The sequence below is a fragment of the Ammodytes marinus genome (genome assembly GCF_949987685.1).
Source record: "Ammodytes marinus genome assembly, chromosome: 17".
NCBI classification, from domain to species: Eukaryota; Metazoa; Chordata; class Actinopteri; order Uranoscopiformes; family Ammodytidae; genus Ammodytes; species Ammodytes marinus.
The window spans coordinates 6,936,013-6,958,027 of NC_137221.1; the positions used below are offsets into that span (position 1 = coordinate 6,936,013).

At 38.8% G+C, this 22,015-nt stretch overlaps 1 protein-coding gene across 2 annotated transcripts; it reads left to right on the forward strand.

The window, feature by feature from the left end:
• The first annotated feature begins 1,619 nt into the window (after positions 1-1,619).
• Positions 1,620-21,734, forward strand: sfpq (splicing factor proline/glutamine-rich). 2 transcript variants are annotated; one of them, XR_013845300.1, is made up of 12 exons: positions 1,620-2,484; positions 3,662-3,850; positions 4,047-4,348; positions 4,461-4,556; positions 5,202-5,398; positions 5,781-5,865; positions 6,611-6,722; positions 6,813-6,861; positions 7,662-7,741; positions 20,739-20,790; positions 21,111-21,192; positions 21,621-21,734. XR_013845300.1 is itself a non-coding variant. In XM_080045260.1 (10 exons), exons 1-10 carry the CDS (start codon positions 1,741-1,743, stop codon positions 11,234-11,236), a joined length of 1,965 nt encoding a protein of 654 aa, XP_079901386.1. In that variant the 5' UTR covers positions 1,620-1,740; the 3' UTR covers positions 11,237-15,384. The 2 variants fall into 2 exon arrangements, 1 of the variants encoding a protein (XP_079901386.1); XM_080045260.1 differs by lacking the exons at positions 20,739-20,790; positions 21,111-21,192; positions 21,621-21,734 and adding an exon at positions 11,126-15,384.
• Positions 21,735-22,015: the final 281 nt, after the last annotated feature.

Below are 22,015 nucleotides of genomic sequence, written 5' to 3' on the forward strand. Positions count from 1 at the left end.
CGCACAGACTGCACATCACCAGTCGTTTCACTGTTCCTCCCACCGACTTTTCCTCTTAAAACGGTTTGCATTCTCTCCATTCAAGCAACCTGGGCTCTGTAAATCCTATTTACTGTTCAAAAACTACTTCATCCAAAACCCTCTTCCACAACACCAAAACAGTTCTGAGTTTAAAACTGGGGCAGACTATTTATTCACAAGAAAATGCAAGAAAAATATTCCCCTACCTTTTCCATATTACTGTAACCCACTAATAGAACATTGAAAGGTCAGATGTAATGTTAAACCCGACACTATTGTAGTTAACTTCTTTTAAAAGTATAAAGGCAGGGAGAGCTTCGGCAAGAAGCAGCTCCAATGTGATTGAAGGGTGATTTTGCAACAAAAAAAAACCTTGAACAACTTGTCCTTGGACATGAGAGTGGCACTCTTGAGAAGTTGTGTGTGCTTAAATTTTAAATACATATAGATATTAATATCTATATATATTTATATCAGGTGTTCTGCATTTTTCCTTTGTGAATGTTAATTTAGCTCTCCTCATGATTACCTGTTCTCTGTTATTGTTGTTGTCAAACCTGGTTTTAAAATAGCAAAAAGGAGGAAAGACGTCTGTTTTCATTGTCGATCACTAATCAATGAATGTCTCTCTTCTCTCCGAGTCCTTTTATATACTTTTCCTGGCGCTTTGAATCTCTGAATCTTCCTTCTACTTCTATTTTTTTTTTTTCAAATATTATTCCAACATTTCTGTCTTGTGTGTTTTATTCTCTTGGGTTGTATGGTTTCATAAGCTTAACTTCCTAAATGTGTTTTTTGTTTTTATTGAACTTTGTTGTGTTTTTGTCACTGTTGTCATCTCATCCTTTTTTTTGTTTTGTCTGTTTATAATTATAAGCGTTAAGAAAAAAACATGTTGCGGCGAGACTGTTGGTCTCTCCACTTTTTTGGTTTCCAATACACCTGTATGCAAAATAAATTAAAAAAATAAAAATAAATTTTGAGTTAATTTATCATTCAACACATTTGGGTATATATCAGAAGAGTGAGTGATTATGTATGTCCACTTTAGGAGGAAAAGACTAATCAATGCTTGAAAATATATGTTTTTGAGCCTTGAAATGGCGGTAGTATGAACAAGTGATTGTTTTGTAAATCACAAATATAAGTCTGAAGTAATGGCATCCAGTCGTTCATTTATAAGTTTGCATTCTAAACAAATCAATCTGTTTTTGTGCCTAATAGCTAAAGATTTATTTGAACCAGGACAATACAATTCAATTTGTGCTAATTACTTTGAAGTTTATTCCATACCTGTTCCATCAGGTTGGCTATATGGAAACACCCTTTATTAAAACCACATCGTTTTAAGGTATCAAATGGCTACAAACCTTTTTAACTGTATTCAGACCTATTGAATCAGGTGGTTTGAATGCTGCATTGATGGTCTCGGCAGATGAACTTGCTTCTTCAAAAGCCTCAATCCTGCGGACCAATGAGCGGCGTTGGGCGATTGTAATTGGGATGTTCTGATTGGTCGGCTCTCAATGCTCAGCTTCCATTGGTCGATTCTTATTGGTCCTCCCTCACTGGGCGTCTCAGCGGATCGGTGAAAGAAAGACATTCTGCACAACGGTTTGTCGCCATTTTGTCGCCTGCTAACACTGGTAGGAGGCAGTTGTTACGCAGCAAATCGTAACGTTTTAAGGATTTTAAGTTGTTTCCACTGATATAAGAATCATGTCTCGGTTTAACAATAATCGCGGTGGGATGGGGATGAATAATTTCAACCAACGCAGAGGCGGTGGGCCCGGCGGGCCGATGCGCGGTGGGTTAATGGGAAACCCGAATTTCAGAAGCCACCCCTTCCAGAATCAGAATCAGAACCAGAATCGGAGGGGACAAAACCCCAACTTCAACAGACAGCCGAACCAGGGACCAGCGACCCCCCAGAAACCAATAATGCCTCCGCCGAGCCCCGGCCCCGCTCTCACTATGAAAGGCCCGATGCAGCAGCAGAAACCAGCTACGCCTGAGCCAGCTAAACCTGCAACACCAGCCGCTACCCCCGCAGTAGCGACGCCAGAGCCGAAAATCCAGTCACCACCTCCGGCCAAACCCATCATAACTTCCCCGCCTCCGACTCCGAACCAGGCCAACAAGAACCAGAACGAAAACCAGCTAAAATCACCCCCAGGAAATGCTAACGGAGGGCCGAAGCCCCCTCCACAGCAGAGCCCACAGCAGAGCCCAAAGCCAGGGCCGCAGCAGAGTCCCAGGACAGGACCGCAGCAGAGTCCCAGGACAGGGCCGCAGCAGAGTCCCAGGACAGGGCCGCACCAAGGCCCGAGATCAGGGCCTCAACACAACCAGAGGCCATACCAGAACCAGAGGTCTGGACCACCTTCAAAGTCCAGATTCGATCGACCAGAGCCAGAGAAAATGCCTGAAATGAATGCAATGGAGACAGACGGGCCGTCAAAGGTGTGTAATTTTAAATGTTTAATTTGTATATAGAAAAATACTTTTTTTCGTAAATGGCGTCGACGGACGTTGCTGTTAGCTAACCGTTGCTAATTCTGACAGTACGCTCGATTCGTAACTCCGCACAGCTCGAGCGGGCGGACCACTTGTTATGCATTCTCTCAACGCATTGAATGTAGTCTCAACTGCTACTCGTTGTTTAGCGCAGCTCATTGCGGTACATACTGTGACGAAAATCAAGCACACCCTAGTTTGCTCGCCTCGGCCATCCGCCATTTTATCCTAAACCAAACGTGTTCTGGTAAAACAAAGAGCATTACATATGATATTTTTCTCTTATTTATTTGGTTTACACCGATTAACAGATGTCCATGTCGTTATTCTTCTGTAATTACCGTATTGATTTAAAATATAGGTCATGTTTGCTTTTGCCTTGCGCACTACAGCGTGAGGGGGGGATGGGCGGTTAAGACGAATAGACATGACTGGACAGACGACACTTGACAAATAAATTGAGATTGCAACATTTGTGTTCCTCGATGACTCCTATGTTTATGAATATTCTTTTGTGTGTTTGACTTCAAGTATATTATTTATTTTCCGATGAAACTGTAGATCATTAGGAAGTGTTAACGGCCATTGAATAATTAAATCTAACATTAAGGCCTGAGTACTAAAACGTTTTCAATTAACCTTTAATTGATTTTTAGGATTCTAATAAAATAAAATAATTTGGTTGCCTTTTAATCTTAAAATAATTTGTAGAATTATAATATTTTATAAATACCTAATTTATAGTACATATATCAGCATTTTATGATCTGATATCATGGTTTTAGATATTTTAAGTGACTGATTATCATTGGCTATTAGTGGCATTTTGAAATATCTTACTGAAATAGAATAACAACATACCAATTAAAAATATTTTTCAAATTTTTGAACTATGGTAGATTTTTTTTTCCCTTGACCAAACAAGTCATGTTTATGCAGAATTATCCCTGACCAAAAGTAATTGTCGTTTAAGTCTACAGCTTTAGTTTGTAAAATTGTTATTTAATTTCATAACTTGTCATTAAAACAAGACTTTAATCTAATTTGCCTTAAGCTTTTGGAACCCTTCTTTAAATTATGGATATAAGTTTAAATTCACATTACTATTTTTTTCAATCGACAGGAGTTCAAGGCAACACTGTCCATGCTACTGAAACCCGGAGAGAAAACTTACACTCAGCGCTGCCGTCTGTTCATCGGCAACCTGCCCAACGACCTCAACGAGGACGATTTCAAGAGGCTGTTCGCTAAATATGGGGAGCCCAGTGAAGTCTTCATCAACAAAAACAAAGGCTTTGGTTTCATCCGATTGGTAAGTCGTTCAATTCCTAAATGATCAGTTGTTTGGTTTGAGTTAAGATTACTACAAGTTGTAGAGGTCAATGCTTATTGTGATAGAGAATAGTCTATGCATAGTATATATTTAGTGTTGGGTTGCAGCTAAAAAAGAAAGAAAAAAATAAGTGATTTGGACAGGGCCTATAATTGATTATTTATTTTTTGTGCAGGAGTCCCGTGCACTTGCTGAAATAGCAAAAGCAGAGTTGGACGACACACCTATGAAAGGCAGACCCCTCCGTGTCCGATTCGCCACACACTCAGCAGCGTTGTCTATTAAGAACCTGTCGCCGTTTGTGTCCAACGAGCTCCTGGAAGAAGCTTTCTCACAGTTCGGGATGGTGGAGCGCTCCATCGTCATTGTAGATGACCGCGGGCGCTCAACGGGCAGAGGCATTGTCGAGTTTGCCTCCAAACCAGCTGCTAGAAAGGCCTTGGATCGGTGCAACGAGGGCGTGTTCCTTCTCACCACGTACGTGCAGTCAAGTTTAAATAAACACACTAAAGTTTTGTGTTACATGAGTCAATGCACTTCTAAGACATGCTTGAAACCCTTCCTTATTATACTGTTTCACCCCTTTCAGGTCTCCCCGGCCTGTTGTCGTGGAGCCTCTGGAGCAGTTTGATGATGAAGACGGTCTTCCAGAGAAATTGGCACAGAAGAACCCCAGATATCAAGCGTAAGGACATCACTGTTCACACCATATAATCCCCTTTGTGGAGAAGTGGATTTGTTTTTGAGTTTGATTTGCTAATGTTCACTTATTTTAGTCTCTGATGTAGTCGTCTTTCGTGTGCAAATACTGCAGAGTCATTCATTTGTGGACTGCAGATGGTGTGATGTAGAAGTGTGGGGGTTTGCATGATGGGGGGGGGGGGGGGGGGGTTACGACCAACAGCTGTTGAAAGTCAATCCTCGTTAACATATGCAAATCAATAAAAGAAGAAAGGATGTTTCCTGCAGCCATCAAAACCCCCACACTGGCAACAACCACAGATACCATACTAACTGTATAAAGTTACAGATAATTCCTCACGAGAAGCTGAAATAAAAGTAAAATAAAGATTTAGATTTACAACAATAAAATACTGTTTAAAAAAAAACGCTGCTATTAACAGTATATTTAAAGCCGCCGTTCAGGCATTCTGTTTCCCACTTACTCAAACTATTTTAACACTTTCCCATAGAGAATTTAGCCTGTTCATTCATCATAATTAAACTTAAACTTATCGTGAGAGGGTTTAAGTATTACTAGAACTGGTCTAAGGTGCAGACATGACCGTGTAAACCTAACATACTGTATACATGTCTATTGTGTCTACAGAGAGCGAGAGGAGCCTCCTCGTTTCGCTCGTCCGGGCACATTTGAGTTTGAGTACTCAAAGCGCTGGAAGTCTCTGGATGAGATGGAGAAGCAGCAGCGGCAGCAGGTGGAGAGGAACATGCAGGAGGCGCGAGAGAAGCTGGAGAGCGAGATGGAGGACGCCTTCCACGAGCACCAGGCCAACATGCTCCGACAAGGCAAGTCTCTGCCTCTGAACTGTCCTTCTTCAGTGACTTGAAAGGCGCTTTCAAATAAAATTCATTATAGGGACGATTTAAATGGTGTCGGATTTAATAATGAAAAAAACAACGTCTTTCTGTCCACGTTACCATGGGAGCTGTGTTTAAATGACAGTCTCCCTTCCTAGGCGTGGCACAGCAACCTCCCTGCTCTTATTCACTACGTCTCCTGTGTTTGTCACAAGAGGCTAGGGTAAAAGAAGGAACATTTCTTTAGTAAACATTTACATTTAGTTGGGATTTACTGCAGTGCTATTCACCACTATATGTTATAGAAAATATGTTACACTACTGTTGGGAGGGCTGCAGTTAAATGTGTTGGTTTCACGTTATCTTTCAGATCTGCTGAGGCGACAGGAGGAGCTCAGACGCATGGAGGAGGTGCACAGTCAGGAGATGCAGAAGAGGAAGGAGATGCAGATCAGGTAAGAACACATGGATTGATAGGTGGGTGGGTGTGTTGGTTGTGTGTATTGGTCGACTGATATGGGGTTTTCAATGACAGAGGCCAATACTGATATTTAGAGCAGGTTGGCAGATTATCTAATACCAATATCATAATTTTTTATATATTTTTTTTCTGGTGCTCAGTAAAATATTGCCATAAGTCTTAAAAAGGCTTTGCGAGTGCAGTTATCGTCCAATTATCTCAAAATGCCATGAATCTGCCAACTGATTGAATAAACCTCTTTCTGTCCACGTTACCATGGGAGCTGTGTTTTAAATGACAGTCTCCCTTCCTAGGCGTGGCACAGCAACCTCCCTGCTCTTATTCACTACGTCTCCTGTGTTTGTCACAAGAGGCTAGGGTAAAAGAAGGAACATTTCTTTTGTTAAAATGTACATTTAGTTGTTATGATGTAGAAATTGTCTGCTGTAATATTCACCACCATATAACGATATTAATGACAAAGTATGCACTCTAAAAATCATCATTCATTGTTTGTTGGAGTTATGAGAGGAAAAAAAAAGAACACCTCTTACTTTACACAACTGATTGATGGGTGTATCTTAATGTGTGTGGAATTTATTTATCTGGGTTCCTTTTGAAATACAATACTCCTCTTTTACTGACGGCTATGGTACATTACAAATGTTGCACTGTAATAAGAATTGAATGTTAATGCTAAACTTGGATCACATCTAATGTGTTTCTCTCTTGGTAAACAGACAGGAGGAAGAGCGTCGCATGCGGGAGGAGGAAATGCTTCGCAAGAGGGAGCTGGAAGAACAGATGCGTCGCAAGCGTGAGGAGAACTGCAGAATGGGCAACTTCATGGATGTGAGTAAAACCCAATTTTTTGTATATATTCATTTATTCATTCATCCCTGGCATAATATAACGGATGTTTTCCTTTTCTAATTATCACAGAGGGACAGAGATATGAGAATGGGTGCCGCTGGAGCTATGGGCATGGGTGGTAAGTTATATTTCAATGTTTTTAAATGAAGATTACTTGTTTTAAAAAGAACATCGACATGCGTATCAAGAACCTCTTTCTGTCCACGTTACCATGGGAGCTGTGTTTAAATGACAGTCTCCCTTCCTAGGCGTGGCACAGCAACCTCCCTGCTTTTATTCACTACGTCTCCTGTGTTTGTCACAAGAGGCTAGGGTAAAAGAAGGAACATTTACATTTAGTTGTTGTGATGCAGAAATCATCTGCTGTAATATTCACCACCATATAACAGTATTAATGACTCTAAAATGACTCTTATGCACTGTAAAAATCATACTCACTGGGGTTTTCATTGTTTGTTCGAGTTATCAGAGGAAAGAAAGAACACTTCTAACTATACTAGGGCTGCAACAAACGATTATTTTGATAATCGATTAATCTGTCGATTATTTTCTCGATTAATTGATTAGTGTTTTGGTCCGTAAAATGTCAGAAAATGGTAAAATGTTAATAAATTTTCCAAAGCCCATGTTGATGTCCTCAAATGTATTATGTCCAAAACACACAGATATTTCAGTTTACTGGCATAATAAGATTAAAGAAACCAGAAAATATTCACATTTGAGAAGCTGAAATCAGAGAATTTAGAAAAAAATTTAATTAAAAAATTACTCAAAACGATTAATCGATTATCAAAATAGTTGGCGATTATTTTAATAATCGATTAATCGTTGCAGCTCTAAACTATACATAATTGAATCAGCCTTCAATCCCTGATAAACGATTCCATCGATGTTTGATAGATATGTCTTCTTGTGCAGGCAACCAGAAGTTCCCCATGGGTGGAATGGGCCAACAGGGGATGGGACCAGCTGCAGGCGGCTTGATGGGCAACGAAATGGTAATGTATCCCACTTTTTGGAAGCTCAGTAGTTGATGTAGTTTTTATTTGGCTTTCCTTTTTGTTGGAGACTCCAGCGGATTGTAGAACAGACGGCCTGCTGGCCGAGCAGGACGGGACAATATGAATGATTTGAGTTCCCAACTGTCTTCAGATGGTTTGCTGTTTGTTGAGTGGGACAGGTATGCTGCCTGCCTGGTAAGGTCTTAATGGTGAGCCAAGCCCCCCCCTCAGTTACCGTCCCCTTACTGTCTTTCTGCCTCCTGCTACCAAACCGTCAGCCTGCACTAAATCATAAGAACCTGCTCTCCGCTCTCTCAGCTGTAGACAGACTTCAGTGGCTCTGCTCACTCTCTTATCACACCGTCTGTGTAGTGGACTGCTATTGCAAGCCCTGTCTCGTGAGCTGGACAGGCACTCTTCAGAATGGCATCTACCAGTGTTTTTCCCATAACTGTCGACATTGTGCTTATCTAGTTTTAAATCACTTTTTCATGTTTATCATTTCCATGTGTCCTCTTTTCTCATGAGAAGAAACAAGGGTGTTTATGAACAGACAACTTGTATTTTTTTGGGTGGCAGTTTGAAATCTCTTGTTGGATGAGCAAATATGAGCCCTGAAGTAGGGGTGTAGTTCATATTCTCGACCAGCATCCTTTACCTTTTCAACTACTTTTTATTATTCGTAAGCGAGCATTTAAAATGCTTTTAGTGCAGGCTGACGGCTTATGGTATTAAACATGAAGTAATAATAAAGCAGGATTAACTGATGGGGGCAGGCAAAGCCCCATGACCACTTTGGTTTACCATGATACTGAACACTGGACTATGCTTGTGATCAATGCTTCTGGAAGAATTTTGGTTCCAATGTTTAGTTTTTCTGGATAATAGTTGACTGTAGTAACGGCCTAATATTTGTTAACATTGTAGAACTTAAAGTGACTATGAGAAACTTTTGAATGTTCATGACTGATATTTCCCTCGGATGATCATAAATTACCTGTAATAAATCGTAAGCAAAAATAATGCTTTAAAATTATTCATATTTTTATTTGAGTTGTCAATTTACCAATTGGCACACACATACAGAGTATGAATGACATACAACTGGACAACTTGGTTCTATATAAATACTATTAAGGCCTTTGCTCTGGACCGATGAATGGTACTATATCAAAGTTAACTTTGCTTCACCATCATCATATTGCCATTATTAATCAGACATAATCACATATAAAGACACTACCTCATGGCAGTGTTTTCTGCCATCTTTCAATCGATCTCAAAACAAATGCAAGCCCTGCCGACACGCTGTCCAAGATGGGGACATCAGCCGCTGGTGTCGTAGAAACACTACTGCTTTTGTCCAAAGGGGCCACTAGAGTCAACAGAAACTGATGTTCCTTCTCACTCTAGTAAAAATGCGCTTTCAAAATACTTCACTTTTCAAACGAGCATTGCAGTTCTATATATAATGTGGATTTGCTGTACGGCATACACATCAAATATTTAACTTATTTTGTATTTACCGACCGCTGCGCTTAACTTGTCGCTTTTTGATAGTTAATTTGTGCTCATTTTCCTAATTAGTCAAATTTGCTTTATATTTAAAGCAACATTTGCCTTTAAAGCATTTTAATAGAAGCTTGTTGCCGATTTTAGTAGTTTTACAATCCATGAAGTTGGACAAAGTGTTCACCTTGACACTATAGATTTATAGTAGCATCTAAAGCTCAGTTAGTCTTTCGTAAGTTGGTAGGCTGTACATAAAGATGTTCGGTAGATCTAGTTTTAAGATGAATATTCTACATTCTTACAACACTACATTCATCTTCTTCCTACTTTATTCCACTGGATCCTTTTTGTTGTAAACCAAAGCCTCACCTCTCTTTCGGATATCCGCTGTTTGAGACATTCACTCCTTTCTCAAACTGTTCTAGCTTCACAGGACTTGTCTGAATTGGCATGTAAAGTGCATATTGATGAACAAACTGCTTTTGTTGTTGGAAATATGGTTTTGCTGAATATCTTGTGCAAAGTTTACATTCTGATTTTGTTCCCAAGGCTTGTTTCTCTACACATGTATTTCTGGTACAGTCCCTGTACTTCAGATTCTGATCACTCTGTGGGTTGCGAAAATTAGTCTACATTTTATCAGAGGAGCTGTGATAGCTGGACAGCAGATTTATACACTATAATGAAGTATAAATATTAAGGAATATTCAGTCATTATTTGTTGGGCTATTTTAGGGGTGTGCGATATATATACATAGTTTACGATATCTTAATTGTTTTAACAATGTGTGAAATGACTATCAAGTGTATCGCATATTATTCAAAAAACAATCGAAACATTTCTTAGCGCCGATTTGAAGGGTTGATCTGCAATATGTATATATTTTATTTAAGATGACATAGTCGAAGATAGATTGCAGTAAAAGCTGAGATGGGCAGGGAGACAGGAAGAGACCTTTCCATTTTTGATTTTTGATTTTTTTTCTCTCGCTCCGCTGCTGTCAGCTCGGCTGCTCACGGGCCTAATGTGAAACCTAATTAACCGGACTTTTTATTTAAGGTGTTTTTTCTTAAATTGAAGCAGCTCTTTATTAATAAAAAAAATTAAGATTGTTACTAATCACAATTCATGTTGTGTGCCTTAAGTCAGTAAAGTACACCGGTACTGTAGGATAACCCCCACCACCCTCAATTTTAAGTCAATGAATAATAACTTTTAATATTAATACCAGAGCTGGTACAGAACACGGTTCTCTTGTTTTTTACACATTTGACGGGTGTGCAAAATACCGTCAACTATCGTTCTGGAAATAATCCCGCAAAAATATCGCACACCCCAAGGCAATGCCTGCAACAAAAGGAATAGTGTTTGGGTTTAATTTATAACTTATATTATAGAATACATAAGTATAAATATTTTTTAACTTCCTTCAAAAAAGCTTAGATGTTTCTGTAGCCATTTAAAAAATGGTCATAAAGAGATCAGGTCAGCATTTACAGAAGGCTGGACCTTTTTTATGAGATAAAAACTAGTTAGATTTTCCTATCTAACTAGTAAGAACTACAGGCTAGTCTTGGCATGCACTGGAGAGCCCGTAGTAGGTAGGCACTGACTAACGAAAGCATTACCCTCTCTTCCTTTTCCGTATGTAACCTGTGGCACCTGTGGACCTTCATATTGGAACGAACCGTTTCTTCGGATGTGTCTCCTGCTGGTTGTGTTGTAAATCTGCTCACAATATAAAAACAAATCACCTCGCCATATTTTTTTTTTTTACTTCCATATGGACATGAACTGTGTGCTTGTGCACTGAATCCATCCCATACCTTATTCCCTACCTTTGCCTATCTGCAAATTGACCCCCACAGCGCAACGAGCGCTTTGCCCAAGGCGGCAGGGGAGGAATGGGTCCTGGTAACCCTGGTTTCGGCAGGGTCCGTGAGGAGTTTGACGGTCCTGCTAAGAAACCACGTTTTTAAACGCTCTCTGATGCTCCCAGCAGCACCACTTGTACAGATTCTCCAAAACAAACCTTAATTTTTTGTATTTAAGTTTAAATTGTTGCTACATTTTAGCCTGACAATTTACTCATTTTATGACTGAGTCAATATTTTCATTTTTTATTATTGTCAGTAGTGTGGAAAGAGGTCGCCACAGTGTGAGCCAGTAGTTCTTTCTGAACATGTATAATTTTCCTTTTCTAGATGTATTATGATGCTCTGTGAGTCGCCGTGAAGTGATAATTGTAACATTTTTCTCAACTTTCTATGGCTGTGTTTTGTGCCATACATTTGGATTCAAAGCATGTATTATAATAAAGAGACATTCGTTCTATCAGGACAACTTTTAACATTTATTCCTTAAAGTCAGAACATGCAGTAGAGTAAAAAGCAACAATTGGTTGTTTACACAAATATAAGCTAGCTCTTAAAGGCTCTATGTGTTGCCTCTGCTAGAGTCCTGAGCTATTTTGTTCAGCGACGTGCATCACACAATTATCAAAACAAACCGCTCGGCCTGGCCTGAAGAGATGCCCCATCCCTGTTTTTATTTTCTCACACATATTCAGATTACTAGCTGACAAATAAGTTAACATGGGCAGTGTGAGATGGTACTTATCAATAGATTTTCAATAGACTCGACTGCACCTTAACTTATGAACTTATTAATCGGGAGACTCACATCTTTGTAGCCACAAACGCTCTGAAACTTTTAGGCTAGTTATTTGTATTTGAAGTGGGTGCAGTGGAAGTCGTTAAACATGTTTCATCCATTGGCATTCTTTTTTTTTTTTTACAGCCATGCCTTCCAGAAAGCAGAAATACAACACATAGAACCTTTAAGAGAGCCTGTGGTGTAGTGTGTGTGTGTGTGTGTGTGTGTGTGTCTGTGTGTGTGTGTGTGTAACCAATTGGACACGTGTGTGTGTGTAACCAAGTGTTGTCTTCCGAATACATTCTGACCACACATTAGTGTGTCTTGTGTGCATGTTTGGAGGATTGGACTACGTTTACATGCAGGACAATGTATATAAAGATAAGTGATAATTCACTGCGCTCACAATGTTTAACTTTTAGGAAACAGAAGTGAGATAAAACCTTCACCAGTTAGTGGTGCTGTCCACTGGGAAGATGGATTCATGAATTATTATTTTTTAGAGTTGTGATAAGATCTCATCTAGTTATAAAAGCATTAACAGAGTTGCCACTGACTTTGATTAATGGTGACCTGATTTCTGTTTCTCTTAACCTCATTTAGATTTGACATTAAATGATGCAGTTGACGGTGAGATTAGCACACAACTAAAGCACCAGTGCAAAGGTGCCTCATCATTATGGAAAATTTCTCTTGTAGTTGAGTAAACAAGAAGCCTGTTGCCTCATTCCCCATAGGTGACGACAGTATAAACATGTTAACTGCTTTTTCCAACCAAGTGTCTGTGTTAATGAGACGGGCTGTAATTTACAAACCTGCATGTAGACGTAGTCCTCTTTCGATTAGATCTTACAACAGAGGTTAACAATTTGTTTTAAACAATTTCACTGAACTAAGTGATATAAAATTTTACCTGAATCAAAGCCCATAGTTGGCATGAGTAAATCTGCCTTTGTGTGACTGGCAAGGACCAAACATGCATCATGATGATATATGAAAGCATGATTACCAACAAACCTTTCATAATAAATTACATTTGTTCATAAGATGAAACCTTCGACCCCTAAAAAAAAAAAAAACACTTTGAAGAACGGGGTTATTTACCTTTAAACTAAAGTCAAAATGACTTGTCAGTTCTGTCAAATATATTAATGAATTTGATTTTTATTGAGTGACATGACTACATGAGAGATGTCAGATTTTGGGCTCAGAAAATGGATATTCATTCATTGTGCATTGTGATGGACCTATAAGAAGACAAGAAATCCAGTTTTAAGCAAGAAAACTGCTTCGATTATGGCTGACTGCAGTGGAATGTGTGGCCTTTCTCTACTAAACCGTTGCAACTTCATGTTGCTAACAAAGAGTTGCTTATTTCATATTCTCCAGCTTTCTTACATCCGGTCACTTCACAGAAAGAACCAGTATTATTGGTTTCATAATCTTGAATGGTATGACACGTTATGTTTTATATGTCATGGGCCAGTGCTTTCATTTTGTAGATCTGGTTTATGTTTTATTTTTACTGCTGGAGGGTTTAACCTTTTGACAACAGGAACCTCTTCTCATAGGCCTCACTTCAGTAATTGGTCACATTAATCAGTTCCCATTGACCAGCAGGTTCACTTCCCTCTACACTGAATGCAGCACCTTCAAAAGTAGGAACAATTTAGTCATAGTGCTTGTTCATATTTACCTGAAGATAATTGAATTAGCTCATCCATTTAGAATTTGGATTCTAGATGTGGGCTACCATTTTGTAAAAGTTTATATGACCGATTGGAACCAAGTAGGTTACCTACATAATGCCTGCTAATAAAGTAACTGTCAAACTATTAGCATTGCATATTAATCTATCAAAGAAACCCTCATCACTTTAGCAGTTGATATTCACACCTTCACTCCCACTGCTGCCTACTACGGCCACGCCCTAATAATCCTGTAAATAGGGCAAATAATCCAGGTCGACTGGCTTGCCTCAGCGAGCTTTTCTCAAAGTTGTGTGTAAGTATTCTTGTATTAATACCAACTTTTGCTTTTTGAGATTGATCATATTCCATTTAATATCTTGAGTAACTTTTGCATTTGAAGCAGGACACTTTAGTAATTATTACCTGGCACTAGCTGGACACCGAACTATCGAAGGTGTATTCAAATTACATCAACTTTCTTATTTTTCTAATGCAGAAGATGTCGAGATGAATCTCAATAAGTGGCTTTCTGCCTTAGTTTTGGAGATTTTGAATATAGTGTTTTTTTCTAAGCAGTGTCTGTCCAATTTCGGACTAGGGACATCATTTTGACAGCACTGGATGACTTATATATGATGATATATAGCCAAAGGCTACCAAGATATGAGAGTATGTAATGCATAAGAAACACTAATTTTTTTTAAAGCATTCTTTTGTGCCGAGTATGATGATGCACCATACAAAATAACTAACATTTTTTCTTGGCTATAAAACGTATCCCAAGAAAATCTTCCATGTGGCATTCAAGAAACTGCAAAAACATATGAAATGGTGCAATCAGACGCCTACAGATACTTAGATGGATTTTGTAATAAAATTTGATATAATGGAGTGTTCATCTACAATGTTACGTGTGTTGTGTACATTTTTTCTTTAACAGGTTTGACCGGCTTTAAAGATTATGGACTGTGGAGGAATGTGTGGCTCTATAGCGTGGACTCTTTTAGCAAAGAAAGCTAAAAACACTGGAATTGGCCTTTAGTCAGATTTAATAGAGGACTGAAATGACGTTGTCAACATTAACCTTTGCCCAACTGTCTATCCAAGCCGATCTAGCCTTATGGCATTCCTCCACCATAGATGAAGATTATTTTTCAACAACAAAGTAACATGAAGTTACCACTGAAAGGATTTTGGAAAATATTTTCAAGGAACTTTTAACATTAGCAATGTAGATTCCTACATTTGATTAGAAATCTCACTTCAGGGGCGCTCCGGTGGCGTAGTGGATAGAGCGCGTACCATATTGGCTCCGGCCTTCGTTGCAGTCGTCGCAGGTTCAAATCTGACCTGTGGACCTTTACTGCAGGTCATCCCCCCCCCCTCTCTCTCTGTCTCCCCATTTCAACTCTGTACTATCAATAAAAGCTTGAAAATGCCCAAACATTTTCTTTAAAAAAATAAATCTCACTTCAGACTTTGAAGACGTGCTGTAATTACTCTTTGCACTTCTGTTGTGGGAATGGAAATCCATTTGGAATTCTAGTGCCTTTTATAGTCCACAACACCAGATTGGTGTTTGTTGGTTAAATCAGATTTTCTGTAGAGTTGACCATTTGGTTTGTAAAACCAATGCTGGTGAGTTTCTTTCACAGCTTAAAATGAAATTAAAGCAACATAAGATTGGCTTTTATATTTAGTTGATTTTTCCACAGGGAGTTATATATGTTTAACTTCTAATGTTCTTCTAAAAATCATGAATCTTCATATTAAAAGGATACTGTTAAGCTGAAGTTTTGATGCTTTGTATCTCCAAACGGTGTGTTTGGCTTCACAGTTTAGCCCAAACATCTCCAGCCACAGACCTCTGAACTGAGTTCCCTAAAGCAAAGCAAAGCCATGGAAGAGATTATTTTGTCACATTGAGCAAAACTCAATTTACCACTTTGGTCAATACTTCGTCTTTAGGAGAATTAGGTATTCACCGAAAGTGCTAATATGCTGCTAACACAACTTGAGTTACTAATGTCCGTGTACAGTAAGTTGTGGTTGAATATTTTCTATATATTGGACAAGTATTTATGAATTTAGGGCTTCGCTAGTAGAAGAAACTATATGATCATAGACATTATCCTATGCAGCATCTGAACATTCTTCACAATAGCACAAGCTCTCATTGACTTTACCAAAGTTTAAACTTTAAAAGTTGTAATGTTATGTCTGTGTGTTGGTGTTGTGTGCAATTTGTTTTTCTTTAACAGGTGTACCCCTCTTAAAAGGTGTTGGACTATGAAAAGGAACTTTCCGAACCAAGAAATTCAAAGTCAGTAGCATCTGTTGGTGTTGAGCGGTTTTGTTCATGATAAGCTAACGCTCTCGCAATTAAATAAGTTATTGATCACGATAGCTGTAGGCTCTTTACCTTGGACTGCAGCTTGTGAATTTGGAACATAGAGATTTTAATATCTGACTTTGAAGTACACAGGATCAAACACTAAATCTCCCCTATTGGAGCACATCTTGTCTTTGTATCATTGGAGTATAAATGGTAATCTCACTTTTGTACCGACATATTTTAGAGCAGTTCAGTCTAGTCATGGGATTTGTTTGAAAGTTGCGCCAAGAAAACTTAATTATTAAGCAATTATTACATTAAATGTGCTAAATGATGTGCTTGCTAGAAGGGCAGCACATTTTATTGTCCCACATTGGACCTCTTTTTATTCTTATTCACTTTTTCAGCTTCTCCCTACAGTTGCCAGCAGAAATGCTAACATTTATCAGGATGTGCTTCACGACTGGGAAAAGTGTGCTACTACTTTTTTTAAGCAATCCGCTAAACGCGGTGGCACTCTTATTAAGCCCCTATGGAATTCTTTTTTGAGAGGCCACGACCCTCGCACCATAAGTCCCAAGATAAACATCCTTGGTGAAAAAAGGCAATAGCTTGAAAAACATGGCCGCAATTGACAAATTACTTTGCAGGAACGGGGTTTAGCAGCTTATTATCCACAACTCATTCACCATAAGTCCATTCATCATCCAGCTTTGAAGATTCCCAAAGCATGTTGAGCCCAACTCATACAGGGCGCCACAAAAACAGAAACATCTCAACACGCAATGTTTGAAAGGCCACGCCCCTCGCCCTGTAAGTATAATTAGCCTGAAAATGTACACACAATTCCAGCTCAATATTATTTACAGAAAAAGCCACATGTGGATGGATTTTATCTAATTTTTATAAATTGAAGTTTAAGTATGTAACTACATAATGGATTTTTAACCATACACCAAATTTGGTATACAGCCTTGGGAGACTGACCTACACAATTTCAGCAACATCAGTCAAGAAATATGGCCGACATTGACCAAAACATCTTCTTAAGGGCAGAGTTCGACCAACTATCCAATCATCACCGAAATTGGTTCTTATCTTCCGAAAGAGTGTGGCAATAGTCTACTTTACACATCATCCCAGCCAAAAAGGGGCGTCACAAATGCCAGGCTAGCGGTTATCAACAGGCGGCAGCCAAATTCAAAATTCCCCTACAGGATTCATAACAAAAACAAATGCATATTTTTATTGCATCACAGATAGGCCACACGTCCCTTTTGAAAATAAAACTGTTAAAATCAATTTTTGCTGGTGATGTAATGGGCATTCTTTAGGAATTTCATATAAATCAGGAAATCTATATTTATATACTGAACTTTAGCGAGACAGGCGGCTTTTTCAAGTCACAATCATCCCAATAATTAAAATTCACAACGATCACGATTAGCGACAATCTCATATCTTCCCATCCATAGTCACGAGACCGTAACGTATGTTATGTAGGTTCAGAGCAGGAATATCTATTGCTGCACATTGTGACATTTGAGTAAAAATTAGAACCAAAGTCCTAAAGAAAAGTTCTCAACCAGGATTTATAGATAATTTATTTTGTGAAATTCCTGAACTGAAAAGCTGTTGGCAGGAACTGCACTAGTTGACCAGATGTCCATCCTATTGAGCAACGTACCTGAGGCAGGAAGTCCCATGCACCTTCCGTTTGAAGAGAGGATGACGTGTCGTGCTTGTGTGGTCGTGTGTGTGTTTCATGTGATTGGGTAAATGAGCGGTGTGTGTTAAAGACGGGCTCCCCAGTCCACAGTAGAAGCTCCTCTCTGCAGTTGGGTTACACATTGACGATGAGTAGAAGTGAGTGGACAGTAAAGCCGGGACATGTTTGCACTGCAGCCTGAGGTATGCTTACAGATCAGCTGAAGAGTAAGGTAAGTGTCCCATCCATGTTTATAATAAAAGATGAACCGTGTCCCATAACTCTGTTTTCTTTATTACACGTCGCTGCTCAGTGACGTTCACAGGGATTCTGGCATCACACTTACAAACAATGGCTTCACAGTGCAGATCTCTGTTCAAACTTTTTGTGTGTCTGTGGCAATCCATTATAGCCCGTGCAGTGTGTGTGTGGTCGTAGTACTTTGGCTTCTCTGTATGTATGTGTGAAAGGAACGATGTTGCGACTGCTGAGTCACTGGTTCAACGCCACAGTTTGTAACCACAGATGTGTGTTGTGAAATGAACTCTGAGCATCGAAAGCTTGAGTCTTGTCCAACTCGACAAGATGTTTATATTTTCTGCTTTCAGCCTCTGCTGATTTCTTCTTTTTCAGGTGAACGTAGGCAGGTTGTTGGCACCAATAAACAAAACTAAAAAGTGTGTCAAACACAAAGTCAGGTTATTTGGATGAAAGTTTCTAACTCAATGCTGTGACAAACTTTTGCAAACTCTTAAAGTAAAATGGGCTCTGTGATATAAAAAAAAATCATAGATGTCCCAATCTGCTATTTTTCAGTTCTAAGTTTGAACGGTCTCTATACATAAGTATATCAGAACTACAACACCTTCACAATGTTTTGAAACTGTAAAGACATTTTTTCAATTGAAGTGTAAAATGTCCACAAAACAAAAATACATAACGCTTAACAAACAGCATAAAATATATATATTTTTTTTAAATTAATTACATTTAAAACAACTATGGAAGTTGGATAGATGACGTCAGTCTGTTATTCTATGAGGACATTGCAGCCGTATCGGACCCGATATTGTTATGGATCGGTCTCATCCCTAATTTCTAGTTTGGTACTTTTTTTAAATACATTTATTAAAATTCTAACTACATTAGATAGGCGTTAGCCCCTTCAGTGATCAATGGTGCACAATCCAATCTTTTTCACTTGAATTTAAAAACAAACGGTAGAAAGTATGTGTGGATCACTGAAACATGGTGAATTATTTAAAATCATTCAAACCATTTATATAATACCATAGTCACTTGTGTGAACGTTGGATTGACTTTGTCAGAGCTTTGTGGTACGGGGTTGGGACGTTGTTGCAGTTTGGTAGTGAATCGTGTCACGTGCTGCTCGGGTTGCTCTGGGTGGGACTGTACTAAATGAAAATCTTTGATCCTAACACCAAAACCATTGTGACTGTTTGTGTAGATGGATTTTTGTAAGTTTCTTTTTTAAATGCAAATATTTTAATTCAAACTAAATGACTCATTTCCTGAGTCCAATTGAAGTTCATTCTTCACTCTCAGTACAACCTTGTGTATCAAGTGAAAGGCAATACGTTTTGATTTACTGCATTACCTGAAGTGTTCACTCTGCTTTATGAATGCAGTTTGTGTTATAATCTGAATTTGTTGGAGCCACCAAAAAAAATAAAAATTGCATTTGGTATGCCGTAGAATTCCCAAGGATGCCACTTCTCTGATGTGCATCATTATTAAATGTCCATAGATCCACTTAGAAATGATAAAGAAAAGCTCTGCACCATGGGAACTTTAGTTCCAAATCATGGAGATCATTTTTCAAAATAGAAGTTCTTAAATCATTTTAGTGATTAATTATTGTTTTTGCTTAATAGGACAATTCTCTTCAAGAAAACTAGTTTCCCTTTTAACAGGGAACCACTATAAATATTCTCTATACTGATAAACAATACCAATGACTTAACAACAATAGAATCACTGAATAATGCAAATATATTCAATACATTTTTAAATAATCATTGAAACGAATATCTAAACTTTTTAAACACACCTGATCTAGGTGATAGTTGTTGGTTTTAGGTTGAAGGTATTTAAATATCACATTTAGTTGTTGCTGGTTTCACATCTTTTAAAGCGATGAGTTTTTGGAAAAATAAAATGTGTATTTCATCTTTGAGAACAAACCTCTTCAGTAATGCTGGACACAATACCTTTCTCTCAGTATCTCTAACTTCTCCATATTGTCATTCTTGCTATTGTCATGCCAGTGACCAGCCAGACATTTTCTGAAGAAGTACAGTATATCAGGACACTGGCATTTTTCCTTTTTTGTTGCTTGTACATAGGAGTTGTCTTGAAGCTGTAAAAGGACAGTGGTGTGTCCTGCGGTTTATGGTTCTCATGAGAATAAACTTCACTTCCATGAAACGAGCCCAGGGAGGCTGTCTGTCTATCTGTCTGCACTGTGAGCCATTTTCAAAATAAATCCTCTGTTCTGATTGGCCGAAAATCTTCTCCATGTCCCGCCTCTTGAGTGTGATGCCAGAAAAACCCTTTTGGCCTCGACTGGCCCAAAGAAAAAGTCACTTCTGTTGGAGGTGACGGTGCTGCTCCCAGCTCTGTTTGGGGTTTAAGCATCAAATGTGTCGCTACGAAGTATTTGTGACATAACGACCGAGGATTTCTAAACGTTGTCTCGTCCCCTCTGCAGTTCCTAAACGAGTGAACCTACTTAAGGTTTCTGAAGTGTCTTTCTAAAACTCTGACCTGCATTTTAACTATCACACTTCATACAACACATTTCTCCTCACAATGACACACACATCAACACACACTAAGTTTGTGATGCATGTTCACAATATAACAACATAACCTATTCAGTTTTTTCTCCAGTCACTGCACACACAAACACATTAACACACACACACACTTCATACATGTCATTTTTGTCTTTTTTTTAAGGTTGGCAACCTCCAAAATAACAATGGTATTTAAAACATGTAAAAGGTGACGGTACAGAGACCTGTTGGCTAGTACAGTTCCATGTTCTCATTGTTTGTTTCTCGCCACAGGAGCCTCGACCGGTCGATGGAGGCTGACGACCCGCGCCGTTTAACCCACATGGTAAGATCCAGTGTTGTATTTGACATGCTATACATTTTCATATTTCCAAAGAGTATGTTATCTCGAAGAACCATATCTGTTTTATATATACTAAAGGTTCAGTGTGTGGAATTTATTGCCGTTTTTCCTGAACAGACTTTGTTGAAATGGAATATACTAATCATTAAGATGTTTTAATGCGTGTATTTTCTTAAAGATTATTTTTTTAATTACTTTTTTAGAATGAACCGTTTATATCTACATAGGAGGCCACAGACTCAACTGGGGGTTAATTGTAGGATTGAATTAAGTCTTTTCTCTTGTTTGTTCCTGGTTTGTAGATAAACTGAAGACTGAGTGATAAAATGCCAGAGCTGCAGGAACCAGAGACGACTGCACCGTGGTGACGCCATGACGACCTCTGTAAGTTCCCCTGTTGTTATGACTGTTACAACAATAGCTTGTTAAAACAACATCCAAATTAAAGACATCTAGAGAACTAATGCTGTGAAAAGAGACTTTAGCTTTGATGTATGTTGTAATTAAGACCACTGTATTTCAAAGTGGGGGTCGTGGAAAACTTTGAAATGTGACAAATGTGACTAACATTTTAATTTTACTGTTGACTATTAAGACATAAAAGACTGATAATTATGTATGATTTATTGATTTGCCACCAAAATGTACACCTAATTAAATTTTTTTTTAAATGTTCAATCAGTTGGTCCCCACCTAAGGCTTATGCTATATGCTGGTCCTTGGCATGGCAGAGTTTGGCAACTGAGTTTGAGCCTTAAAACAAACCTTTCAGTTTAATAATCTAATAGTTTTCTGTTGCTCCTTCCTTACAGCGCTGCAGTACCAGGATCTGCCAGTGGGAGGACGAGCAGCCTGCGGTCCAGAGGAGGGATGCGCTGCTTGTTTGTTTACATTGAACCTTTAATAATAAATGATGTAAACCAGAGTTTTGTTGTTCGTGTTTCTTGTTAAGGAAACTATCCTGTGTGGGAAAAGTCAAAAATGTTATCAAATTAAGATTTTTGTAGAGTTAAAACTCATACACACTGAGCATTTTTTTTTATCACTCTCGCCCGGCGGTCTGCTGCCCTGCCACAGTGCCCCGACCCGATCTGAAGTCCAGTCCAGTTAGTTAAGGGTAAAGGTGTGACGTTACCGCTGCTCCATCACGCTTGCATCCTGAGGTTTTTGGCAGCGGAGCCCGGCGGGAGAAGGCGATACGAAGGCA

Coding starts and splice junctions, on each gene's coding strand:
- sfpq (XM_080045260.1), top strand. CDS start 1,741: ATGTCTCGGTTTAACAATAATCGCGGTGGGATGGGGATGAATAATTTC. Junction 3,851..4,046: donor GCTTTGGTTTCATCCGATTG/GTAAGTCGTTCA, acceptor TTTTTTGTGCAG/GAGTCCCGTGCACTTGCTGA. Junction 5,866..6,610: donor AGGAAGGAGATGCAGATCAG/GTAAGAACACAT, acceptor CTTGGTAAACAG/ACAGGAGGAAGAGCGTCGCA.